This window comes from Musa acuminata, chromosome BXJ1-4 (genome assembly GCF_036884655.1).
Source record: "Musa acuminata AAA Group cultivar baxijiao chromosome BXJ1-4, Cavendish_Baxijiao_AAA, whole genome shotgun sequence".
Taxonomy (NCBI): domain Eukaryota; kingdom Viridiplantae; phylum Streptophyta; class Magnoliopsida; order Zingiberales; family Musaceae; genus Musa; species Musa acuminata.
In genome coordinates, this window is record NC_088330.1 from 28,582,077 (window position 1) to 28,604,552 (window position 22,476).

The window sequence follows — 22,476 nt, forward strand, 5'->3', positions numbered from 1 at the left end:
AGACTTGCTCAAATGAGTGTGTGAACCTTCTTTTATCACCTTTATTTCTCCTAACAGAATTCTCATTATATTTAGGGTGTGGTACAAAGTTAAGTTGGAGATTAATCTTGTTTATAGTGATGACTAGAGACTGGTTCTTGGATTCTGGAAGGAACTCAATCATATTTCCTTGTTTGTGTTTGTTGTTTTCCACTCGATAGTTACATCAGTGTGGGCTTTTGACGAGGCCATATTGTCTGATGCTTGTTTGTGTTTTCCACTCGATAGTTACATTCCAGTTATTTGACTCTCATAATTCAAATTATTAGGCCAACATCATGCTAATGAATGCTATAAGATCGTATTGCATTGACAATAGAGATGGTATGTTGCTTTCAGTTGCTTCATGGACTAATAGCACAGGCCTAGTGTTATCAAACAGTGGGTCTTTTAATGCTACATATCTTCACAATGGCGATCCAAACTTGTGACATGGGTTCCCAAGAGCAACATCTTCCAAGTGTTTGCTATCTATCTTTATCGAAGGGTGCATGCATTTGGGCATTTACACACACAGACAGTAATCATTGTCGTATGATTTGAACTCGAAGAAGAGAAGCTCATATGGCTTCGTACAAAAGGCAAACAAAAAGGCAACAATGATACACCTCCCCTGATTCACCCATTGCACAGATATCTCTCATGGCATAGCCCACATCTCACATGATATTCCAAGCGTCAGTTTGGGCAATGAGCGGTGTCCATTTTGCGTAGTGGTAATGGTGGATTCTCAATCGTTCACAGTATCCTTCCCCCATGTCCACATACAGCACCCCAGTCCGCCAAATCGTTGCCATTTCTTCCCAAACATTGATGGGGTCTTTCTGATTTGTATATATGCTTGTTTTATGCAAATTCCTTGTCCACATTGTTAAAGCAATACGACCGACCCGACTCTTCCATCTCCTCCACTCTCAGTTGAGAAAGTTATGGAAGGAGACAAGCAGGAAGCAATAGAGAAGGAAGTGGCAAAGGTGACTGATGTGAGCCTCAAAGAGCTATCCAGGAAGCTTGAGGAGTTTGCCCTGGAAAGGGACTGGATGCAGTTCCACAGCCCTAGAAATCTGCTGCTTGCCGTGGTATTATTTTCTTGTTCCTCTTTGCTCATTGTCATTCATATATGCGTGTCTGTGTTTGTTTGCATACCTTCTGAGATTTTTATTTTATTTTATTTTAATCAAGGTTAATATTAAACTTGGTGGATGTTTAAAATGAAAGTTGGAAGATGTGATTTCCAGAAAGTAAAATTCCAAGAACATTTGTATGCACATAAGCCAATGCAATTCTTTCATAGCAGATTGGTGAGTGTGCGTTTATTGGAAATATTGAAGAAGGCAGTTTCATTTTCTTTCCCCTTTTCGGTTTTTTTTGGAAGAATTTACTCTGTAACAGCAGATTGGTGATTCATCTAAAGAACGTGATGATATCGAATTAGAAAAAGTGAATGGAGTGCTTAACCAGGAAACAGTGAGAAACAGAAATTTAATGAAGTATTGCATGTTCTTCCCATCTCAATCTCCTATGGATATTCAATAAGAAAAAAATTATTGATTAATCTAGTTTTGTAAATCTTGAAATTCTAATTCCAACAGAAACTTTTGCAATAACCTCTGATTAATTGTCAACACAATTTTCCTTCAAAAATATTCCCAATCACAATGCTTTCAGAATATGCAATTTTCATATTCTCAAATTGATCAGCAGTGAACCTTGGATTGTCAACCTCATCATTTCTTACAGTAAAATCTTAATATCTAAAAGGCATGCTAGAGTCTATAGGAGAAATTCTTGGTTAAATTGAATCCATTGCTTTTCTCATGGGCCCATAGAACAAGAGAAGAACAGTGTGGGATTTTAGAAGTGCAGTGGAACATGTACATGAACAAATGCTTTTATTATTTCTCATGGCCCATGGAATACATGGAATAAAAGATCCAATCTACCCAGTTTTGACCTAATTCTGGAGAAAAAGCAAAGTTAATGACCCTATTCCTCATGTCCAGTTTTGATTGTGACCACAGATTTGTGTAAATATTAGATTTAGAGTTCAAAGAAGGCTTCTTCTTCCTTGTAATGTTCCTATTTATACCCTGTGAAGAACAGTCCATATCACAACATAAAGTGTTGTACTTATCTTGTGTCAATCCATCATGAATGAGAGGCAGTCAAAACCTACCTGAGTCTAGACTCTATGCCCCTTTATTGGTTTCCTTAACTGAGCAAGAGAAGGCCATGCAAACATTGGTCAAAGTGTACTGATTCTGATGCCACTAAATGAATTTTCATGACAGTGCAGTGCTTCTAACAATGTTTTGATCTGGCATCAGGTTCTTATCATGATGGTGACTTGGGTGGCTCTGTCAAGAGCTTTCTAGCAGCAATAGCAAGAAAGCATCCTGAAAAAGATAAAATAGTAATCTAGTGGAACTTCAGCATCCATTATAGACCTGCACCTTTCTTTTATGGTAGTGAACAATAACACCATATTTATTTAATTTAGCAATTCAGTTCAAAAGAACTTATTCTATTTGACATTAGCATGACTGTGCTTATAGGATCATGAGTTTTTGGCCAACAAGATTAAAAGGAGAAAAGGAACACATCCATAGGAAGAAGAACAACTATCCGAAAAATTATTCTTGTCTTTGCCAGAATAAGTCCTCCAGGTAAAGTTAATGTCTTTTTTGAAGAACATCATCAAAAAGCAGAATCTAGCAGATCTTTTAGGGGCAGGTTTCTCCTTCACATCTTTTACTACAACCCAGTTCAGAAGAGTCAATTGCTGAATATGCCATTCTTTAGTCATGTGATTAAGTTGGTGGATGGAAACCATGCTGTTATCTTCTACTTATCTTTCAGTTGTGTTGCACATAAAAGCACAGGAAACTTTGATCATCAGAAACCAAACTCATATCTCTCTCTCTCTCTCTCTTGAATAGGTTGGTGAGGTGGGGGAGCTAGCAGAAATATTCATGTGGAGGGGAGAAGTGGCAAAGGGGCTACCTAATTGGGAGGAGTCTGACAAGGAGCATCTTGGGGAGGAGCTTTCAGATGTGCTGTTGTACCTAATAAGACTATCCGACATCTGTGGCGTCGACCTCGGAGAAGCAGCCCTCAAGAAGATTGTCAAGAACGCTATAAAGTATCCTGCAAAGGCTACATGAGCAATATAAATCGCTTACATCCTGTGCTTGGCTACAGTTTCTGTTTGCTAGCAGTTCTAAATACATTCTCAGACTCTAATCATCTCTATGCACGCCATGGCATCAATGCGTGATAAAAAATTTTGGTATGTGGTGGTTGTTTGCTGAATCTACCAACTTTTCTTGCTCAATCAGTTGTCAATACAACATGAAAGACTAAATATTCCACACCATTTTTTTGTCTCAAAATATCCTTAAAAAAAAGAACTTCTGTAAATTGGCAGTTGATTCGAAAACTATAATTTTCGCATTATGTTATATCATAATGTGAAAATAATTTTTATGCTAGGATTGAAATCAAATGCATAGATCTAATTATCACGATGCATAACTTTCGATGCCATCTATTCAGAGATCCCGTTTGATCTGCTAAGCACCGTCTTTAATCTTAGAAGTTTCTATTATCATTTGCATCATTGTTCAAATAACACCCTTCAAGTGAAAAGAGAACAATAAAAAATCTTGGCTATGTAAATATAGAATGACTCATCTTAGAAGAATCGATTTTAAATTTTAAATGTATGGTAAATCTTGTCAAATATTAAAAAAAAACATGATTTTTTTTTTAGTGTTTTAACAAGCTTTACAAGTCCTCTTATTGTTGCTATTATGATGATGGCATGTTAAGATCATCCTCCATAAGTGCCAAATTAATTTTTTTTAATATATATATATATATATATATATATATATATATATATATATATATATATATATATATATATATATATATATATATATATATATATATATATATATATATATATAAGATGAAGAGAGATATACTAAGAGGATAATTATATATCATTTTTAAGGATTAAAAGTATCATATTACAAATACTAAGTTTCGTGCATAACTTAGAAAAATTTTATCTATTAAATTAGTGTTTAGATTGAATTAGTGTTTTACCTATTAACTCTAACTCTGATAGTAAGTATTAGAGTAAGTGAAGAAAAATTTGATCTAATTAGGTCAAAAAAATAAAATAAAATATTGAGCTGATCAAGCGACGATTTTACTGAATGAAAATGAGTCACGTAATAATAATTAGACATAAATGAGTGAACTGCCTTATAGGATTGGAAAAGATATAGACTCTAAGGAATAGATATAGTCCATATCATTAAGGATTGAAAAGGTTAAGTTACATATGCTGAAAATTTAAAATTTTTAATTAAATTTATGTTTAATTTGATATATGTTAACCTAACACTCAAACTCATCAATATTCGTTTTTTTTTTTGTGACAAAAATTATGATAGTATGGCGACCCCACTAATATGGCCACATGCTCATATAACTTGTCAGTATGTTTCTTATAATAATACATTTATGGCATGTTTGTCTAATGTCATCAAATAATTGGAAGCATGATTAGATTCATTGTTGCAATAATACTTGGACATTGCAGCCAATTGTGGCATCAATCAGCGAAGATTATTTAATACATCGAAGATTAAAATCATGTAACATTAAAATCATCGAAGAGGATGGTATTTAATAGATCGAATTTTAGATCAATTAAGATTTGACCCACCAGAAGATTATTTGCTATTACAAGAATATTATTAATACACATTGTCCACTCAATTTAGAACCACCAGAAGATTATTTGCTATTTAGACCCAAAAATCATGTTAATTTTAGATCAATTAACATTAATACACATTGTCCACTCAATTTAGACCCACCAGAAGATTATTTGCTATTACAAGAATAGTCACCTCACTATCCTATAAATTGGAGTTCCTAAGCTATAGTTGGAGATCCAAAATTTTATTTTCGATTCATATTGAGGGAGTCATCTTGAAGCAACTGTCTCATCGAAGTTGCAATTCTTAACACAAAATAACTTTAGGAAGTCAGCTTAGTCTTAATTATGTGATGCAAATTAATGATCAATTCTAACATTAAGAGTTACTCATTAGATAGCAAAAGTTAGATTATGTGATTCCATTTAACAGTGATTAATATATATTAAAATTTTAATTAAATTTTATTTAAGATTATCGATCGAAATAAATATCACTTATATTAGGATTCCTTATATGAGAATATTGATAGAATGAACTATCCAATTTTTTTTTTCTAGAAGTATATATATTGACGGGACCTCCTATTATATGAATAGACCTAGAGATCTATTCTCTTATATTCTAATAATTATACTATTGTTGTTTTCTACAAATCAGACAAAGGTATTTTATCATGACATCATGTACGTAAGTTTAATCTATGATCAATGATATTTGATTTTAATATTAATATTATGTTATTTTACATGATAATATTTTTACATTTACAATTAATATTAGAATGATATTTTTAAATCAAAATAACTTATATCATAAAAATATTAGATATTTTTTTTATATGAGATATGTTTACATTATCACGCGTTATATATGATCACAACTATAAAATTTTGATTGAATACTAGATATATTAACATTCATTATAATTTTAGAAACTCAAATCATTTATATTGTATTATTTTTTATTATAGTGGTACTGCAATTTCTTTTTAATGTTTCTGGTCAAGCAAATTTGAATGATCAAAATCAATTCTGACTAAATCTTGCCCCAAATCTGATTTTGAGATGACTTTAATTTTGACCTCGATCAAATTTATAGTTTGACCCAAATTACATTCTTGAGCACTAATTTTAATCAAACCTTGATTTTGACTTCAGTCAATCCTATTTTTGATCACATCCTACTATGGTTTAGACTAAACTTTGACCTCAATCAACTCTCATTTTAATTTTAATTTTTATTGTTTCATCAATTGGACAGTCACGAAGTCCTGCTAATCTAAGAAGAAACTCTTTAATGCAAGCACAATGACAGAATTTGATATGACAATAAAATACAAGTTTGGAAAGGTAAATGTAGTGGCTGATGCATTGAGTCAGAAAGTAGAGCGTGTGAATGACATACAATTGGAGGGCAGAGGCCAAGTAAGTCAGTTGCACTCCAACTTTTTTCCAGGATCAGGGATAGACTGTATAGTGATCCCAGGTAATTATCCTGATGCAGCTCATCAAAGAAGAGAAGACACGACGATTTTGGGTCCAAGAGGGACTCGTTTACACAAAAGGGAATAGTGTTTATGTCCCTCGAGTGGACAATTTAAGACGTGAGCTCTTAAGAGATTGTCACAATTCCCTTTGGGCTGGACATTCGGGCATTCATAGAACCTTGACTCTCATGAAGAGGACCTTCTACTGGCCGAAGATGGGGACTGATGTAGAGGAATATGTTCCAACGTGCCTCACTTGCCAACAAGACAAGGTGGAGTAGTGGAAGCCGGTGGGACTTTTGGAGCTATTGCCCGTACTAGAAAGGCCATAGGAGAGCATTTCCTTTGATTTCATATCAAGCTTACCGACAGTAGGGGGACTCAGATCGATACTCGTGGTGGTCGATCGATTTTCAAAGTATACAACTTTTATTACTGCACCCCTACACTGTTCAGCAGAGGCGACGGACAAGCTAATGATGAAGAATGTGATAAAATATTGGAGAGTACGTACAATATCATCAGTGATCGAGATGCTTAGTTCTTGGGATGATTCTGGATTAAGCTATTCAAATTGTTGGAGTCTAAGTTATACTTCTCTACAAGCCTCCACCCATAAACGGTGGCCAAATCGAAAGGATAAACTCGCTCCTGGAACAATATCTTTAACACTACATGAGTGCCAACCAACGAGATTAGGTAAAGATGTTGGACATATCCCAATTCGTCTGCAACTTGTAGAGCGGAGCTCTGCATCCAACAAGAGCCTCTTCGACATCATTACATGACAACAACCGTCAACTCCTCACACCATGACAATCGGGTATACTAGAAGTAGTCTGTCAGCCTACCACTTCGCAAAGGGGTAGCACCGAAATGCAGATATTGTGTGGGCTTACTTGGAGAAGGCGACCAAAAGGATGAAGAAGTGGGCAAACTTGGGAAGGCAAAAGCAAGAGTTCAAGGTCGGCAATTTGGTGTTGGTAAAACTCTAACTAGCATCACTCAAATTCTTTAGGAATAAAGTACACAAAAGATTGGTACGCAAGTATGAAGGGCCCTTCCCAATTGTCAGCAGGGTAGGCAACGTCTCTTACAAGTTATAGCTGCTGGCATGGCTCAAAATTCACAATATTTTTCATGCCAGCAATTTGAAAGCCTACCACTCGGATCGACAAGATGCTTCTCGAAGTGTTCTAACTCAGCTAAACCCCACTAGAGCCTCCTACGAGAAGCAAGTTGAAACCATTTTAGCGGATCGCAAGGTAAAGTTATCTATTGGAGCTGAGTAGATTAAGTAGTTAGTGAAGTGGCGAAAGCTTCCCCGAACTGAAGCCAGTTAGGAGTCCGAAGATACCCTACGACATGAAGAGACAATCATCAACAACTACTAACAAGCATCGATGAGGGCGTCGACAGTTTAAGTGGGGGAGAATGTCACGAACGGTCGTTGCGCACCCGCAACAACTCCATTCAATAAAGTGTTCGTCGCTTATGTTTACATATACAACTGCTTGGCAGCATGCTTTGGCTTGGTTTTATATTCTTTTGCTTGTAAAAATGTAAGTTCGAATAAGTTACAGCGTTACAGTGTGACCGCTCATTGAATCGAGCAAAACAGCCCAAAACGACTCTGTTTTCGCATGCCATGGGCTGTTTTCTATAGCCCGCTACTACATGTGAAACATCAGCCATCTCAGGACCCTATAACCACCTGGGTGGCACCATGGGGGATGGGGCTTCGGTATAGTGTCGGGCATTGAACAATCTTTCGCAAGTTCGCATGTTACCTTGACGGAAACTTGTTGTCACGCTCGACACCCAATGAGTAGTTATTTGTGGACTTGTAGCTGTTCGTTCAACCTTCTAAAGTCTTTGTTTTCCTCCTCTCCCTCTTTTCTCTTATGCACGCAAGGTGCTCGCTGAATTGCTTGTAAAGCTTCCTCTTTTCACAAGACCTCGGGACTTATCCATCGCTCATTCTTCGAACTAATCAACTTTCTCTTTTATAGATCCTTTGGGACCTCCGAGAGGTTGCAAGTGGGCTGATCTTTGCGGACGCATATCGGAAGGGTGAGGCGCGACTTAGGCAACACAAGCTAAGTTCGTGTCTTTGTCGCAAGGGTACCTCACGACTTAGGCAATTCTAGCTAAGTATGTGACAAATCGGTCCACGTTTTCAAATCCACATATTATCAATTTTTTTAAAAAATTAAATTACACATGTCATTATATTAATGATTTATTGTGAGTCAACATACCAGGTAAATAAACTCTAACATTTGTTAACTTGGACTTGATGAAAATAGCCTATATGCTATGTTTTTTAAAATACATGAATTATTTTAGATACGAGTAAATTATAAAGACTTAAGATCTATGGACAAAATCATAGCGACCACTTTAATCCTTTATAAAATTATACTCATAGAACCTATCTTAAAATTGTATAAAAATAAAAAAAAATACTATCATTGATTTTACACTGAAATTTTAGTGGCAATGTGCAAGTTGGTGGAAGATTGATCCTATCAAACTCAAAAATAAATTAAAATATTCTCCTTTATAGAATATATCCAACAATACTAAAATTTCATAATTAATTATCCTATAATCGTCTAAAGATAGAAAAAAAAAGACCTACCTTCATTTGATGTTGCATTGGTGTATAAGTAGAGTTGTGAAAGTTTGAGATGGTTTAGTGGAAAAGAACTTTGTTACACTCAAAGATGAACAAAAATACACTAATTTATAAAAATCTATCTAAAAACTACCACAACTCCTCATTTACTTAACCTGAAATTATCTAAAAAATTAAAAAAAATACTATCACTGATGTTATATTTCTTGATTTTAGTCCATTTTGAGCTTTCATAGTAATCAGCTAGACTCATCTATTAGGGTTCGTACATGATTCCGTTTAGGGTGTCCCCACTTGTAACACCTGTTGTACTGGATTGGCGCTACCTAGGCACTAGTCTATCTCCGCTAATGGTTGCTACTGTTAGTTTGGCCAGCCTTACTAATCAGTAATAGATCACCATGATTGAAGCCTCCATTTCATATTAAGTTCATATATTGTTTTAGTCTGACTATTAAATGAAGTATCACTTAAGCAACCGAAGAAAGGTAACGCCACTAGTGTCCCCTCATGGGACATTGATAATCTAACATGTCTTGGGAGCTGCGAAAAACATCACTCCTGTTTTGAATATGAAGCGTAAAATGTGTTAAAAGTTTCTAAAATCTTCTCTACTCCTTTGATCTTTTTCATTTATCAAGAGAAGCTGAAACTATCCTTACTAGATCACGAGCGACTGCTGACGACCTCAAGATATTGTCACATGCAATGAAAGCGAGGCACTGGGGCAAGATCTCTTTCTGATTCTTTATGATGAAGATAATAGAAGATAAGAATAATTAGTGAAGTTCCCTCAAAAGAATAAAGGATTTTCCTCAACAAAATAGAGAGATTTCCTTATATAGTTAGGGAAATCTTATCTTCTATCACTTTCTACTTCCTTCTCCTCTATGTTTATATATGCTTATCATGATAGACCAATTCCTACTTCCTTCTCCTCTATGTTTATATGTGCTTATCATGGTAGAACTTGGTCTTTCACAAAAGCGTAAAGCATCACTCGCATCATGACGAGAACATGGTTTTTGGCTTAACATCTTGAGAATGGATACATGTCTGAGTTTTAGAAGTTTGTTCCTTCGTTTTTCTTCTGGCAGCAAGTCTCAGAATTTCTGAGCAATATATTAAAGCATTTGGTTGCATAGCAAAGGAGGTAAGAAATCATCGTGTAATTGTTAAATAGTCTCATATGTGCAAGATCTTTTTTTCTTATATTTATTTTTATTTTTCTCCTCTCTTTTTATTTTTCTACTCTCCTACTTCCTAGCGCTGTTGGAAACCCTTCTATGATATCTCAGGCTCTAGCAATATACAAAAAACTTAGTGTAGACAATACAAGTGCTCCTTTAGCGGAGAACCCCCATCGAGAAACCTCAGAAGAGAGCAAGAGCAATGGTGATTCTAGAATCGATGCCGTAGGAACTTCTTCAGATATGGCATCTGTTTCTGATCCAAGTGAAAGAGTATTCTCTCTCCAAAGTCCACCGAAGGGATTGAGCTAGTCTTTGCTTTGCTTCACAAGTTGTCAAAGGGAATTATTTTTGCAAGCTAGGCATGGAACTGTCATTCTGTTCATTCTTGAGAAAATTGTGAAGAAAATTTGACATTTTGAAGTGCTTTGTAGATGAAAGGGTCAAGACATTGAATCATCTCATCGTGTTACACAAATCCACAAACGAAAAGGGAAAGGAACAAAAAATAATGTCATTGGATCTTTTTATTATCTTGTCATGTACTCGTGCTGTATCCTGTCATGATTCGTTTTTGGGAAGCTTAAACATTACTTGAAAACGTTTGAGCCATTTTAGGTGCTTGTTATCCATAGTTATATCCAGATTGAGTATGACAGTCTATCATGGATGATTAGTATGCATCCGTAACACCTTCGTTAATAGATCATTCGTCGTTTGTTTTTGTTCGTATAGATCTATGTTTTTACTTGAAATCCATAAGAAAAATAATTTACGAAGCTACATAATAATCGATCATCATCAAACTATGCACAACATTCTTAAAATTCTTCGGCACGAGGGTAAGGGTAATTATGAGCATTTGTGAGATGTTGGGATTTATTATTTATTTATTTTCATGAATTAATTGACTTTCTCTTTTATAAATTATTTTTATGTATTAATTAACTTTCTCTTTTATAGATCTTTCGTTTTTACATAAAGTTCATTTTGCAAGATGTTAGGATTTATTCCTTCATTCGTTTTTATATACTAATTCTTGAAGACCTATATAAGGTTGTCTCTAGATTAACTCTTTACGAATAGATAAATAGTGTAAGAGTGTCGTATGACTTAATAATTTTAACTAAATTGGTGACATAATCAAAAAAATAAATAATTGATTCAATTCAATGCACTTATTGGATAAAAGAATATTATTTTTTCCTTTTCTTCTTCGAAATATAGTGCTCCAATGGGAAAATAAAATAAAAAATATTAAAAGTTATGTCAAAATTTATGAGGTTAAGTATGTTATTTATAAAAAAAAACCTTGAAAGGATTAATATATTAAGAAGAAACTCTGTTATTTATTTATTTATCCCAACAAACAAACAAACACAGAAACCAACCAAAGTTCAAATGACAAAAGGAACTCCCAAACCAAAGGAGACGACATCAGCGACCGGAGGCTTCAGCCTCATTTCTTGACGACCCTGCACGACTTCCGGATCTGGCCTTGCGTCCCAGTGAGCACCTGGATGCCGCCCATCCTCACCATGGCACCCCCGAACAGCGCCGGGAAGCTCGAGCTGCCGCCGGCCAGCACCCTCACCGTGGCGTTGGTCGCCGCGTCCGACGCTATGTTCTGATCCACTTTGAGCACGCCCCTTCTCGCCAGGAGCTGCTTGTAGTAGCTGTTGTCCACGGTGGTGGGAGTGCCGTGGTCGAGGAGGACAGTGTTGTCAACCGTCGACGTCTGCGGGCACCTCGACTTCAGCATGGCCACAAACGCGGGATCCATGGCCGGGTCTGGTTTCCCCGACCCATTGTAGTTGTAGAGCCGATTAAGGATGAAGGAGCAGTGCGTGAGCCCAACGGTATGTCCTCCTGCAGATCAACAACGGAGACGCTTAAGCATAAAATATCCATCTCTTGATTGCCACAGAAGCTGACCAACACTCATCTTGATTCATCATGACATTGTGGAAGACGAAGTTACCTAGAAGTAACACCATGTCCGAAGCGCTGAGCCCTTTCGCCCGGAACGCCGTAATCGCTTGGGAGGCCGAGAAGGAATCCCCAGGCAGATTTCTGGTGGCATCAGACGCAAGCGAGATGTTGCCATCCCTCCTCCCTGTCGGAACCGCATACGTATACTGCGTCCCACCTCCCTGAAACATCGATCTCCGGTGAGAACAGACGACGACGGACGAGGCATACAGTAAGTAAACCCCACGCATGCATGCACCGCACGTACCAGCACGACAGCATCCCTCGTTGCGACGACGATGATATCAGCGCAGGAAACAACGCCGGCGCATTTGCTTTCCAGTGCTGCCTTGGCCTGGTCGATGAGGTCGTACCCTCTCACGCTTAGGTTGGGGCGTGCCGTCTTCTCGGTTCCACTCCCATCCAACAGTATCGATGCGTCGCATCCCTTTATACACACACACACACACACACACGAACACACCCCAGTAAATGTCTCTGATGCTGTACACATGCATCGGTTCATTCAGCGCGTACCCTGACGAAGCAGTCATGGAACTGCAGGCGGAGGAGGGCGGGGACGATGGAGCGGTCCCGAGCGAAACGGGCGGCGACGATGCTTTTGATGGTGGCCTCGACGTCGGTGCCGTTGCACTTTCCACTGTAGAAGCCGACCTGCAGCGCGGCGTGGCTGGGGACGACGGTGAGGCACAGTAGCGCGACGGTGGCGACAGCGAGCGCTGCGGCCATCTTTTTTGATCGAGCTGGGGCACGTCGCTGCCTGTTATATAGGAGAAAGCTGCTTGTATGATGATGCATGGCGTCGTTTAAATAGTAAGAGAGACGTGCAATGGCTCTCTCGTGGACGTGCCATCAAATTAGATGGCAAGTGCCATCCCACAAATGCTTGCAACTCCACTAGGTTTGGCAAAAAGTACATTATTTTCTTCTTCTCATTTGAGTTTAAGCAATTATTTTATGTCAATTAATCTTCCTACATCCTGAAAGTACAAAGTCAAATCATTAAAATCAAATGCTCAACTGGTCGGATTAGGGCTTAGTTTCAGTTTCCTTGTTTGTCTGTTGAACAATAAAAACAAGAGGAAAAGAAGAAGAACATTAAACTATATATAGCATGATCGATTGACCAAAAAAGTCTTCCCATTATTTATTTAGTTACCAACCCGGATGGAATTTAGCCAAAGATATTAGCAGAAACATGTCAAAAAATTCATTTCATCAACTATGCAATATCTTTTTTAACTATTGGAATTGTCCATAAATTGCAATAAGAATGAAAATACATACTTGGCTGCATGTCTCAATAGCAGGGGACTTGCAATCACCAAGAAACCTATTGCCACCACAAATGACTGTCTTAGACCCTTAGACCCTTTGTCATTTGAATGTTTAGAACTTGTTGTATTTGCTATTAAGTATTCATTAAAACTTTTAGATAAAAATATATAAAAATGAAAGTTACTCCAATTGGATAGGTATCGAAAAGGATAAGTCTGGATTATCTAGTGGGATATTCATATATAATAGATCATACATGTTGAGGGATGTATTTGAAGATGAAAGCTCCATAAAACTCAAAGGATAGAGTAAGTGGCAAAGAGTCATTGTAAGATCTTACATGAAATGATGTGTTAAGGGACACATTATAAGATTAAGTAGGGAAGGGACCAAAGTTGTTGGGTCGGATTGAGATAATGGGTCGGATTAATTCGATTATATATTGGCAGCAACCACATTGACAGCTAATGGGCAAGAAAGATATCGGGTAATAATTGTAAGAAATTACTGTAGCTAGTCCTTTGTTTTATATACTAATATACATGTGTATATATATATATATATATATGGTGTTCAATTGAAGTAATTGCAGTATTCTGTCAAGATGCAAGCAGTTTCTAAAGAAGACTACTAATTAAATATATGTGCACACTGAATTATTACACGCTTACGTTTGTTTGAGGGTACCGACGCAAATAATAAGCGCCAACAGTTCTGTAAGCCTGCAAGGGCTTTGGATTTCCAATTTAATTCTCCGCTGCTGTCTTCTGGTAACTCATGATTGATTCAGCAGCACAATAATCTCGACTGCTGGGCAAAAAGACAATTTTACCTTCGAAATTTTAAAATTTTTAGTTTTTATCTTTTGTCCAAATTATGAAAATGCCCCTAGGAATTCAGATATTCTCTACATGTCCCTAATTTTAGAAAATATTAATTAATTAAAAAGATTAGTTGATTATTATTTTTATTATTATCTAGTAATCTTACGTGATAATGATTTATACATGTGATGTTTGATGTGTTGACAGATGATCATAGACGTGTGATGTGTATACTTATAGTTATTATTATTGGGGTCTAGGAGCCTCTATTATATTTCTCATTTATTGTCGAGCATGTATGCCTATGATTAAATTGTAATTACGTGAGGAGGCACAGTGGGAGCGTGGATGCGATGACGGGACCCACGAGATGTACGATCGCGATGCATAGAGATGCATCGAGATATCAATGGAACCGACGAGAAAGAGATTAATGATCATAGGGTATGGAGATGCACCGTTGTATACATAGATCTTAATGTGAGTGATTAGGCCTATTGGCTCGAGCCTGATCACATTAGGTTGTGGTCCATGATCATCTGATGTAATTGCTTATACACCTACTATATATATATATATATATATATATATATATATATATATATATATATATATATATATATATATATATATATATATATATATATATATATATATTTATATATATACATACGATGTAGATATATATTAAATATGTATATGTGTGACATGTCATATTAGGAGATCAAATCATAGAAACATTTCTCTCAATAATATTAAGTCAGTAAACGTGAGACAATTAGATTGATCCACGTGGCCTTCCATCATTATACGTAGGAATCGATTTTCGGTGTAGGTTAAGTTGGTCGAGTCCCTCGAGGCTTACCTATATCACGATTTGTTATCTTACTTACGACATAGAGATGTTACTAGTAACATGAGGGCATGGTATACTTGGTCGAATCCCTCGAAGATATATCATCGAATCAGACTCATCTTGTAACAATGGTGTTGACTTAACCGAGCGTCATGGTTGGTCGAGTCCCTCGAGACCATGGTGATTCAGAGGCCAAATGGGACGGGAATCACAAGGAGTTATGATCGACAAGAGTTGCCTACCTTTTGGGCTCAATGTGATTGGTCGAGTCCCTCGAGGTTATACTAAGACGCTGATTGGATCCTGATCACCACTAGAAGTCTGTCGGAGACTTTCGTTTCACGTGCTAAGGGTGTCGCGTGACTCGCTAGTAAAATAGTGGGAGCATATTAAGATAGAAGTCCATATCTTGATTGTTTATTTCTTACAAAATATGCATGTTATTCATTTCTACTGCATCTTTATTTTCAGAAAATATCAGTTTCAAATCCCTTGCGTAGCATACTTGATGTCAACCGCCTCACTGGTCCAAATTATACATATTGGCTCCATAACTTGAGAATTGTTCTCATGGCGGAGAAAATCGCATACGTCCTTGAGATAGTGATGCCTATGCCCGAGGAAGGGGCGTGCGAGGATGATATTGCTCGCTACGTGAAGTACATTGATGACTCCACTCTTGCTCAATGCTACATGTTGGGCTCTATGTCTCCTGAATTACAGAGATAACATGAAAAGATGGATGCCAGATCCATTCTCCTACATGTCCACAAATTGTTTGAGGAACAGGAAGGACTCAACGATATGAGATATCCAAGAGCCTCTTTCGTGCTAGGATGACTGAGGGGATACTAGTTCAGAACCATGTCCTAAAGATTATTGAGTGGATAGAGAAACTCACAGGTCTAAGAATGGTCCTAGAGGATAACTTGTATGTAGACATTGTACTTCAGTTCCTACCATATTCCTTTTCATAGTTCATAATGAATTTTAATATGAACAAGCTTGAGGTGACTCTCCCAGAGCTCCTCAATATGTTGAGGGAGGCAGAGAGTACTATTAAGAAAGAGAAGCCAGTTCTCTACACTGGTGAGACCAAAAAGAAAAGGAAAGCAGAAAAGTCTCTTAAAAAAGGCAAGAGCAAACCAGGTAAAGCAAAGGTCGCTAAGAAAGACCAAGTAAAGTACAAAGGCCAGTGCTTCCACTATGGCAAAGATGGGCACTAGAAGAGGAACTACAAAGAGTACCTTGCAGAGAGGGTGAAATAGAAGCTTGGAGAAGCTTCAGGTACGTTCATGATTAATATTCAATTGTTAGATTTTTGTGATAGTACATTAGTATTGGTTACTGGTATTGCTTATCACATCTACAATTTGTTGTAAATTCTAGCAAAATCGAGGAGATTGGCAAGAGGAATATTGCATAAAGGTTTGTTTATGCTAGACATTACTCTACATATCATGAATGTAGATGTATCCAAGAGGAAATAAGATGAGGTGAACAGTGCGTACTTGTGGCATTATAGGCTAGGTCACGTCCATGAGGGAAGGATTCAAAAGTTGCTAAATGATGGATATCTAGATCCATTCGACTATGAGTCATATGTAACTTGCAAGCCTTACCTTCATGGAAAACTGACTAACTCTCCATTTAGTGGAATTGGAGAAATAGTCACTGAGCTGCTGAAACTCATACATAGTGATGTATGTGGACCCATGTCAACTCATGCCATTGGTGGTTACTCCTACTTCATTACCTTTACTAATGATTTCTTAAGGTATGAATATACGTACTTAATGAAGTACAAGTCCAAGGCCTTTAAGAAATTCAGAGAGTATAAGAATAAAGTGGAGAACCAGAATAGAAAGAGTATCAAGACTCTTCGATCAGATTGAGGAGATGAGTACTTAAGTACAGAGTTTACTCAGTTCCTCAAAGACCATGGGATATTATCCCAATGGACACTTCCTTATGCACCTTAGCTCAATAGTGTCTCTGAAAGGAGAAATCGTATGCTATTAGTTATAGTATGGTCAACGATGAGTTTCGCTGACCTACCAATCTCATTCTAGGGATATGCCCTAGAGACCGCAGCTTACATTCTGAATAGAGTTCCAACTAAGTTGGTAGTGTCTACACCATATAGATATGGAAAGGGAAGAAGTTCGATCTTAAGGTTATTAAGATTTGGAGCTGCTCTGCCCACGTTAAAAGACACAACCTCGATAAGTTGGAATCGAGGACAGAGCAGTGCAAGTTCGTGGGATACCCCAAAGAAACTTATGAGTATTATTTCTATCATCTCGAGGGCCAAAAGGTCTTTGTAGCCAAGAAAGCAGTGTTCCTTGAGAAGGAACATATTCTTGGTGGAGATAGTGGGAGCATGATAGAGTTGAGTGAGGTTGGAGAGCCAAGCTCAAGCACCACTCTATAGCCCGAGTTTGTTCAGGTACCTAACACACAAGTTTCAATTTTACGTAGATCTGGTAGAGTATCTCATCCTCCTAAAAGATATGTGGGACATATTAGAGGAGATGATGTTGAGGACATTGATCCTCAGACCTACAAGGAGGCTATTATGAGTATAGACTTTGGGAAGTGGCAAGAAGCCATGAATTCTGAGATGGATTCTATGTACTCCAACAATGTTTGAAACCTAGTTGATGCACCCGAAGGTATTGTACCCATCGATTGCAAGTGGATCTTGAAAAAAAAGATCGGAGTAGATAGAAAGGTAGAGACCTATAAAGCAAGGCTAGTGGCTAAGGGGTATCGTCAAAGGCAAGGTGTTAGCTATGACAAAACCTTCTCACTTGTAGCAATGCTAAAATCCATCCGAATTCTATTGGCTATTGTAGCACATTATGATTATGAGATCTAGCACATGGATGTGAAAATTGTATTCCTCAATGGGAACATTGAGGAGGAGGTGTATATGATACAATCTGAGGGATTCGTGTCCAAGAATTGCCCAGATAAGGTGTGCAGGTTACTTAGATCTATTTATGGACTAAAGCAAGCTTCCCGAAGTTGGAACATAAGATTTGATGAGGTAATTAGATCTTATGACTTTGTTAAGAACGAAGATGAGCCTTGTGTGTATAGAAAGGTAAGTGGGAGCGTTATCACCTTTTTGGTGTTATATGTGGATGATATCATGATCATTGGGAATGACGTAGGAATGCTATCCACAGTAAAGGCTTGGTTATCTAGACACTTCTCCATGAAGGACTTAGGGGAAGCATCCTATATCTTGGGGATTCAGATCTATAGAGATAGATCCAAGAGGATGCTTGGCTTGTCCTAGTCCAAGTACATAGAAACCATTGTCAAAAGGTTTGGTATGGAAAATTCCAAGAGAGGTCTTATACTGATGAGACATGAGATATCGCTTTCTAGGAGTATGTCCCCAAAGACTCCAGAAGAAAGGGTAAACATGGATATGATACCTTATGCCTCAGTGATAGGGTTTATCATATATGTTATGCTATGTACTAGGCCTGATATAGCACATGCTTTGAGTGTCACGAGTAGGTATCAGGCGGATCCAAGCTTGGAGCACTGGAAAGTAGTAAAGTGTATCGTTAAGTACTTGAGAAGGACTAAGGATCTTTTACTAATATATGGAGGTAGTAGCCTTAGGGTTAAAGGCTATACGGACTCAAGTTTTCAGTATGATGTCGATGATAGCAAGTCGAATTTGGGGTATGTGTACACCTTGAATGGAGGAGCAGTATGCTAGAAGAGTTCCAAGCAAAATACTACTACTGACTCGACACAGAGGTGGAATACACTCCTGCAGAAAGGGCAGCAAAAGAGGGAGTCTGGATGAATAAGTTCATCACAGATCTAGGAGTCGGGCCAAGTAGCGAAGAGCTGATTCCTAATATTGTGACAACTACGGGGCAATTACTTAAATAAGGGAACACGAGTCTCATCAGAAGTGTTCTGAGGATGTTCCAGCTTATTAGAGAGATCATGACTCGAGGAGATGTAGTAGTGGAAAGGGTTCCATTCGAAGATAATATTGCAGATCCACTGACAAAGTCGTTGCCTCAGATTGTCTTTGAGCGTCACAAGGGTCTGATGAGAATCAGACATATAGGTGATTTACTTTAGGTCAAATGGGAGATTGCTAGTCATAGATGCCTAGCAAGCCAATCATGTGAGTGATGACACATGTGACTTGACACGGAATCTTTTTGTTTATTATATTTTAACGTTTATTACTTTATATTAACTATTACATATATACATATATATATTGTGATGTCCTTGGATCTATGCAATGGGAATCAGATCATGATGAGATCACGATAATGTGATCGATTCACCTTTAAACACAAATCCTAAATAATCCCAGTCATAGGTTACTCGAGAGGGACATCATGATAACCGGACAGACTGGTGTGTTGTATACCCATCCATAACTAGTCTCATAGTTGCTCATGTGGGGATACTAGAGATACAGTATAGGTGATCATTGGAGAATGAGTTCACTGATTGATTCGCTTACAGAATGTTGGATGGTTGATGATGCTTTACTATCAAACAATAATTCTGTAGTCCTAGTGGTGTATCTGATACTTAGGCTTGAGACACCAAGGATGTCCTGTATGAGTGCTCAACTCTTTGATACCAGATTTATAGTTTTGGATGTCCCAGATCTAGTATAGCTGGTCATTGAGAGTGGTAGTCGACCTTACGAGGGCTATTGAGTATCGATAGAGGATCATCCACTTTCGGCGTTATGAGAGAAATATTCTATGTGTTCTTGCTCAAACAAATCCCTAGCTAGGGTCATTCTGATTGAGAGAGAAAGAATACTCTAGGAGAATTCGATTAGAGCGAGACTCGAGAAGAAACCGTATGAGTTTGACAACACCATGACTGATATACGATCTCTGGGATATTAGATGGATAAGGGACTATAGGTATATGGTAACTGAGGACAGACAGGTCCAATGGATTGGATTCCCCTATATCGTTTGGGGACTACGGCATAGTGGCCTAGTACGTCCGTAGTTGATGAGTCGAGTGAATTATTATTTATATAATAATTCACTAAGTTAGAAGGAGTTCTAACAGGTATGACTCATAGTCAGCTCGATATTGGGTCTAGAGAGTCACACACATATGATATGTATTGCGATGAGTAGAGGTTCGGATATGAGATATCCGCCGGAGCCCCTATCTTATTGGATATCCAATAAGCCCCTGAATTATTAGATCTCATGGACGAGATCCAACAAGAGCCTATGAGAGATTATTGGATAGAGATTCACTAATCTAAAAAGCTTGGGTAATTGGATATAGATCTACCACTAGGGGAGAATCCATTAGGGTTTGTGGCATTGTGCAATAACACATTTTTTTTATATATATACGAGAAGCACTTCCCTGTTGGAAAGGTGTAACCATGTTCAATGCATTGCACGTGCTTTTTTGGTGTTCAAGTTCCTACCCTTTATAACTGTCTTTTGCAGCTGTAGGTTTACTTATATTTTTTGGGAACTGATCTTAGGTTATTGTGAGAGGTTTTTACTAGGAAATTTTCAGGAAAAACTAGAAGCTTTTCCTCTGCATAGGCACTATATTACTATTATTAATGATGTTCTTATTTCTTGTCTTTACTTGTTTTTATCTCCTCTTCTACCTCATTGTATGATTGCCAAATTGCCTAAAAGAAAAATTGGCAGCTTTCTACCATTTTGATTCTGTTTAATTTAGCCCCTACAAGTGTGAATTTCAGATATGAAGGTTTCTACTTTTAATTAGGTCGTTTTGCTTGCATAAATCTTTCTTCATTCCAGTGGGGACATTTTCCTTGTCAAAGTATTGTGTTTGTGTACTATTAAATTCTAAAGATCAAATTAATCTTTTTATGGAAAATTATAATTGCATTTTTTTTATTGTGAGAAACTACAGTGTTTTTCTAGTCCTATGACTCCAAAGACGAAAATCTGTGGCCTTTTTTTTTTGTTCATAAATGAATCTCTCCTAAACTTTAGAAACATTATGTTCATTGTTAGTGACAATTTGTTACTGGATGAACCTTTGTAGATTTTGTCTGTGACATACTGTTGATTGGGCATCCTATACAATGTTGATTTGTGTTGTCTTTTATGTACTATATGGGATGCATACCCTTGATTACTAATTACTCGATTATTATATGCTTATAGATGAGTGCACTTAACAAAAGACACATTGCTTATGTTATTTGACAAGTTTAATTTATAATATATATTATTGTTTGCAACATGTCAATTATTATCCTGTAATTTTTTTCTTATATCTATTTTATGTTCTTTAAGTATAAGCATATAGAATTTTGTCATTTCCACCATCTAAAGAAAAGCAGGGGTTTGTTTTGTCCATAAACCCCTAAATTTTAGGGAAATTATATCCACCATTTTTGGGTGAACCTCTGTACCTTGATGATTACAGAAGGTTCAGTAAACAATAATCTATTATATGTTCTATGAGTATAAGCATATATAATTTTGCCATTTCCATCACCTAAAGAAAAGCAGGGGCATGTTTTATCCATAAAACAGGCTTCTCATAAGATTTAGGGAAATTATATCCATTGTTATTGGGTGAACCTGTGTACATTGTTGATGACAGAAGATTCAGTAAACAATGAAACATTTGTTAAAGCTTGATAGACATCTGTTTTAAGATCTGGAGGATATTGTAGTCCTACCTGCATAAACTGTTTTATTTTATTTTATTTTTTGTGCCTATGGTCTTGGTATAGCAACTTTGTGCTTCCAATCATGTATGTTCAGTTGGCTATTTTCGAATATTAGTTGGTTTAGTACTTTATTGATTTTGTCATGCATATTAAGTCTGCAATTATATGACAATTTCAAATGGTGGTTCAGTGAAATGCTTCCTGCGGTTATTATTTTTTTCTTGTTAATTTGGTTTTCTTGATGTTAAGATAAAGATATGCACTGATAATTCTGATTTATTAATTAATTTGAAATTTTAGTTTAATGTGTAGGTATGTGATATTTGAGTTAGATAATTATTCCTTCTGTTTATGTATAGGTTTTTAATTTTCATTCAGATAACCAATGATACCAATTGCTTTCTTAGAACACCTGTTCTTTTAATGAAAAACTTTCTTGTTTAATTTTTGGAGTGTTTTCTATTTAAAAAAAAATGTCTCAAAGTTCTTGCTTTTTTAGTCCAAATGGAAAAACATTGGAGGTTTATGTTCACAAGTGCACTGATTGTTCTATCTTCCAGGGTAGCCAGTTTATTACTCTTAGAGACGAGCATTTAACTTCTTAGTTGCTAAATTATTATTTATTATTTGGAATATTATATGTTTAACTAGATTTATTTCTTGAAAGACTGATTCTTACATCAGTAAGTGATTTCCTATACCTTGAGAAAACTATGGGATAATTGTCAGT

General features: G+C 36.9%; 2 protein-coding genes, 1 non-coding gene and 1 pseudogene across 3 annotated transcripts; 3 read left to right on the forward strand and 1 right to left on the reverse strand.

The window, feature by feature from the left end:
- Nucleotides 1-852: 852 nt before the first annotated feature.
- On the forward strand, nt 853-3,373 carry LOC103981938 (uncharacterized). Its single transcript, XM_009398710.3, has 2 exons — nt 853-1,118; nt 2,979-3,373. The coding sequence occupies exons 1-2, from the start codon at nt 969-971 to the stop codon at nt 3,201-3,203; spliced, it is 375 nt and encodes a 124-aa protein (XP_009396985.1). The 5' UTR covers nt 853-968; the 3' UTR covers nt 3,204-3,373.
- Nucleotides 3,374-11,435: 8,062 nt separating this feature from the next.
- LOC135672496 (peroxidase 60-like) lies at nt 11,436-12,849 on the reverse strand. Its single transcript, XM_065180973.1, has 4 exons — nt 12,605-12,849; nt 12,336-12,515; nt 12,078-12,249; nt 11,436-11,965 (listed from the first exon to the last, which is right to left on the reverse strand). Exons 1-4 carry the CDS (start codon nt 12,815-12,817, stop codon nt 11,556-11,558), a joined length of 975 nt encoding a protein of 324 aa, XP_065037045.1. The 5' UTR covers nt 12,818-12,849; the 3' UTR covers nt 11,436-11,555.
- An 8,551-nt stretch (nt 12,850-21,400) lies between these two features.
- Nucleotides 21,401-21,522, forward strand: LOC135672735 (small nucleolar RNA snoR74; annotated as a pseudogene).
- A 50-nt stretch (nt 21,523-21,572) lies between these two features.
- Nucleotides 21,573-21,702, forward strand: LOC135672734 (small nucleolar RNA snoR74). Its single transcript, XR_010513090.1, has one exon. It is a non-coding gene; the product is annotated as a small nucleolar RNA snoR74 (small nucleolar RNA).
- Nucleotides 21,703-22,476: the final 774 nt, after the last annotated feature.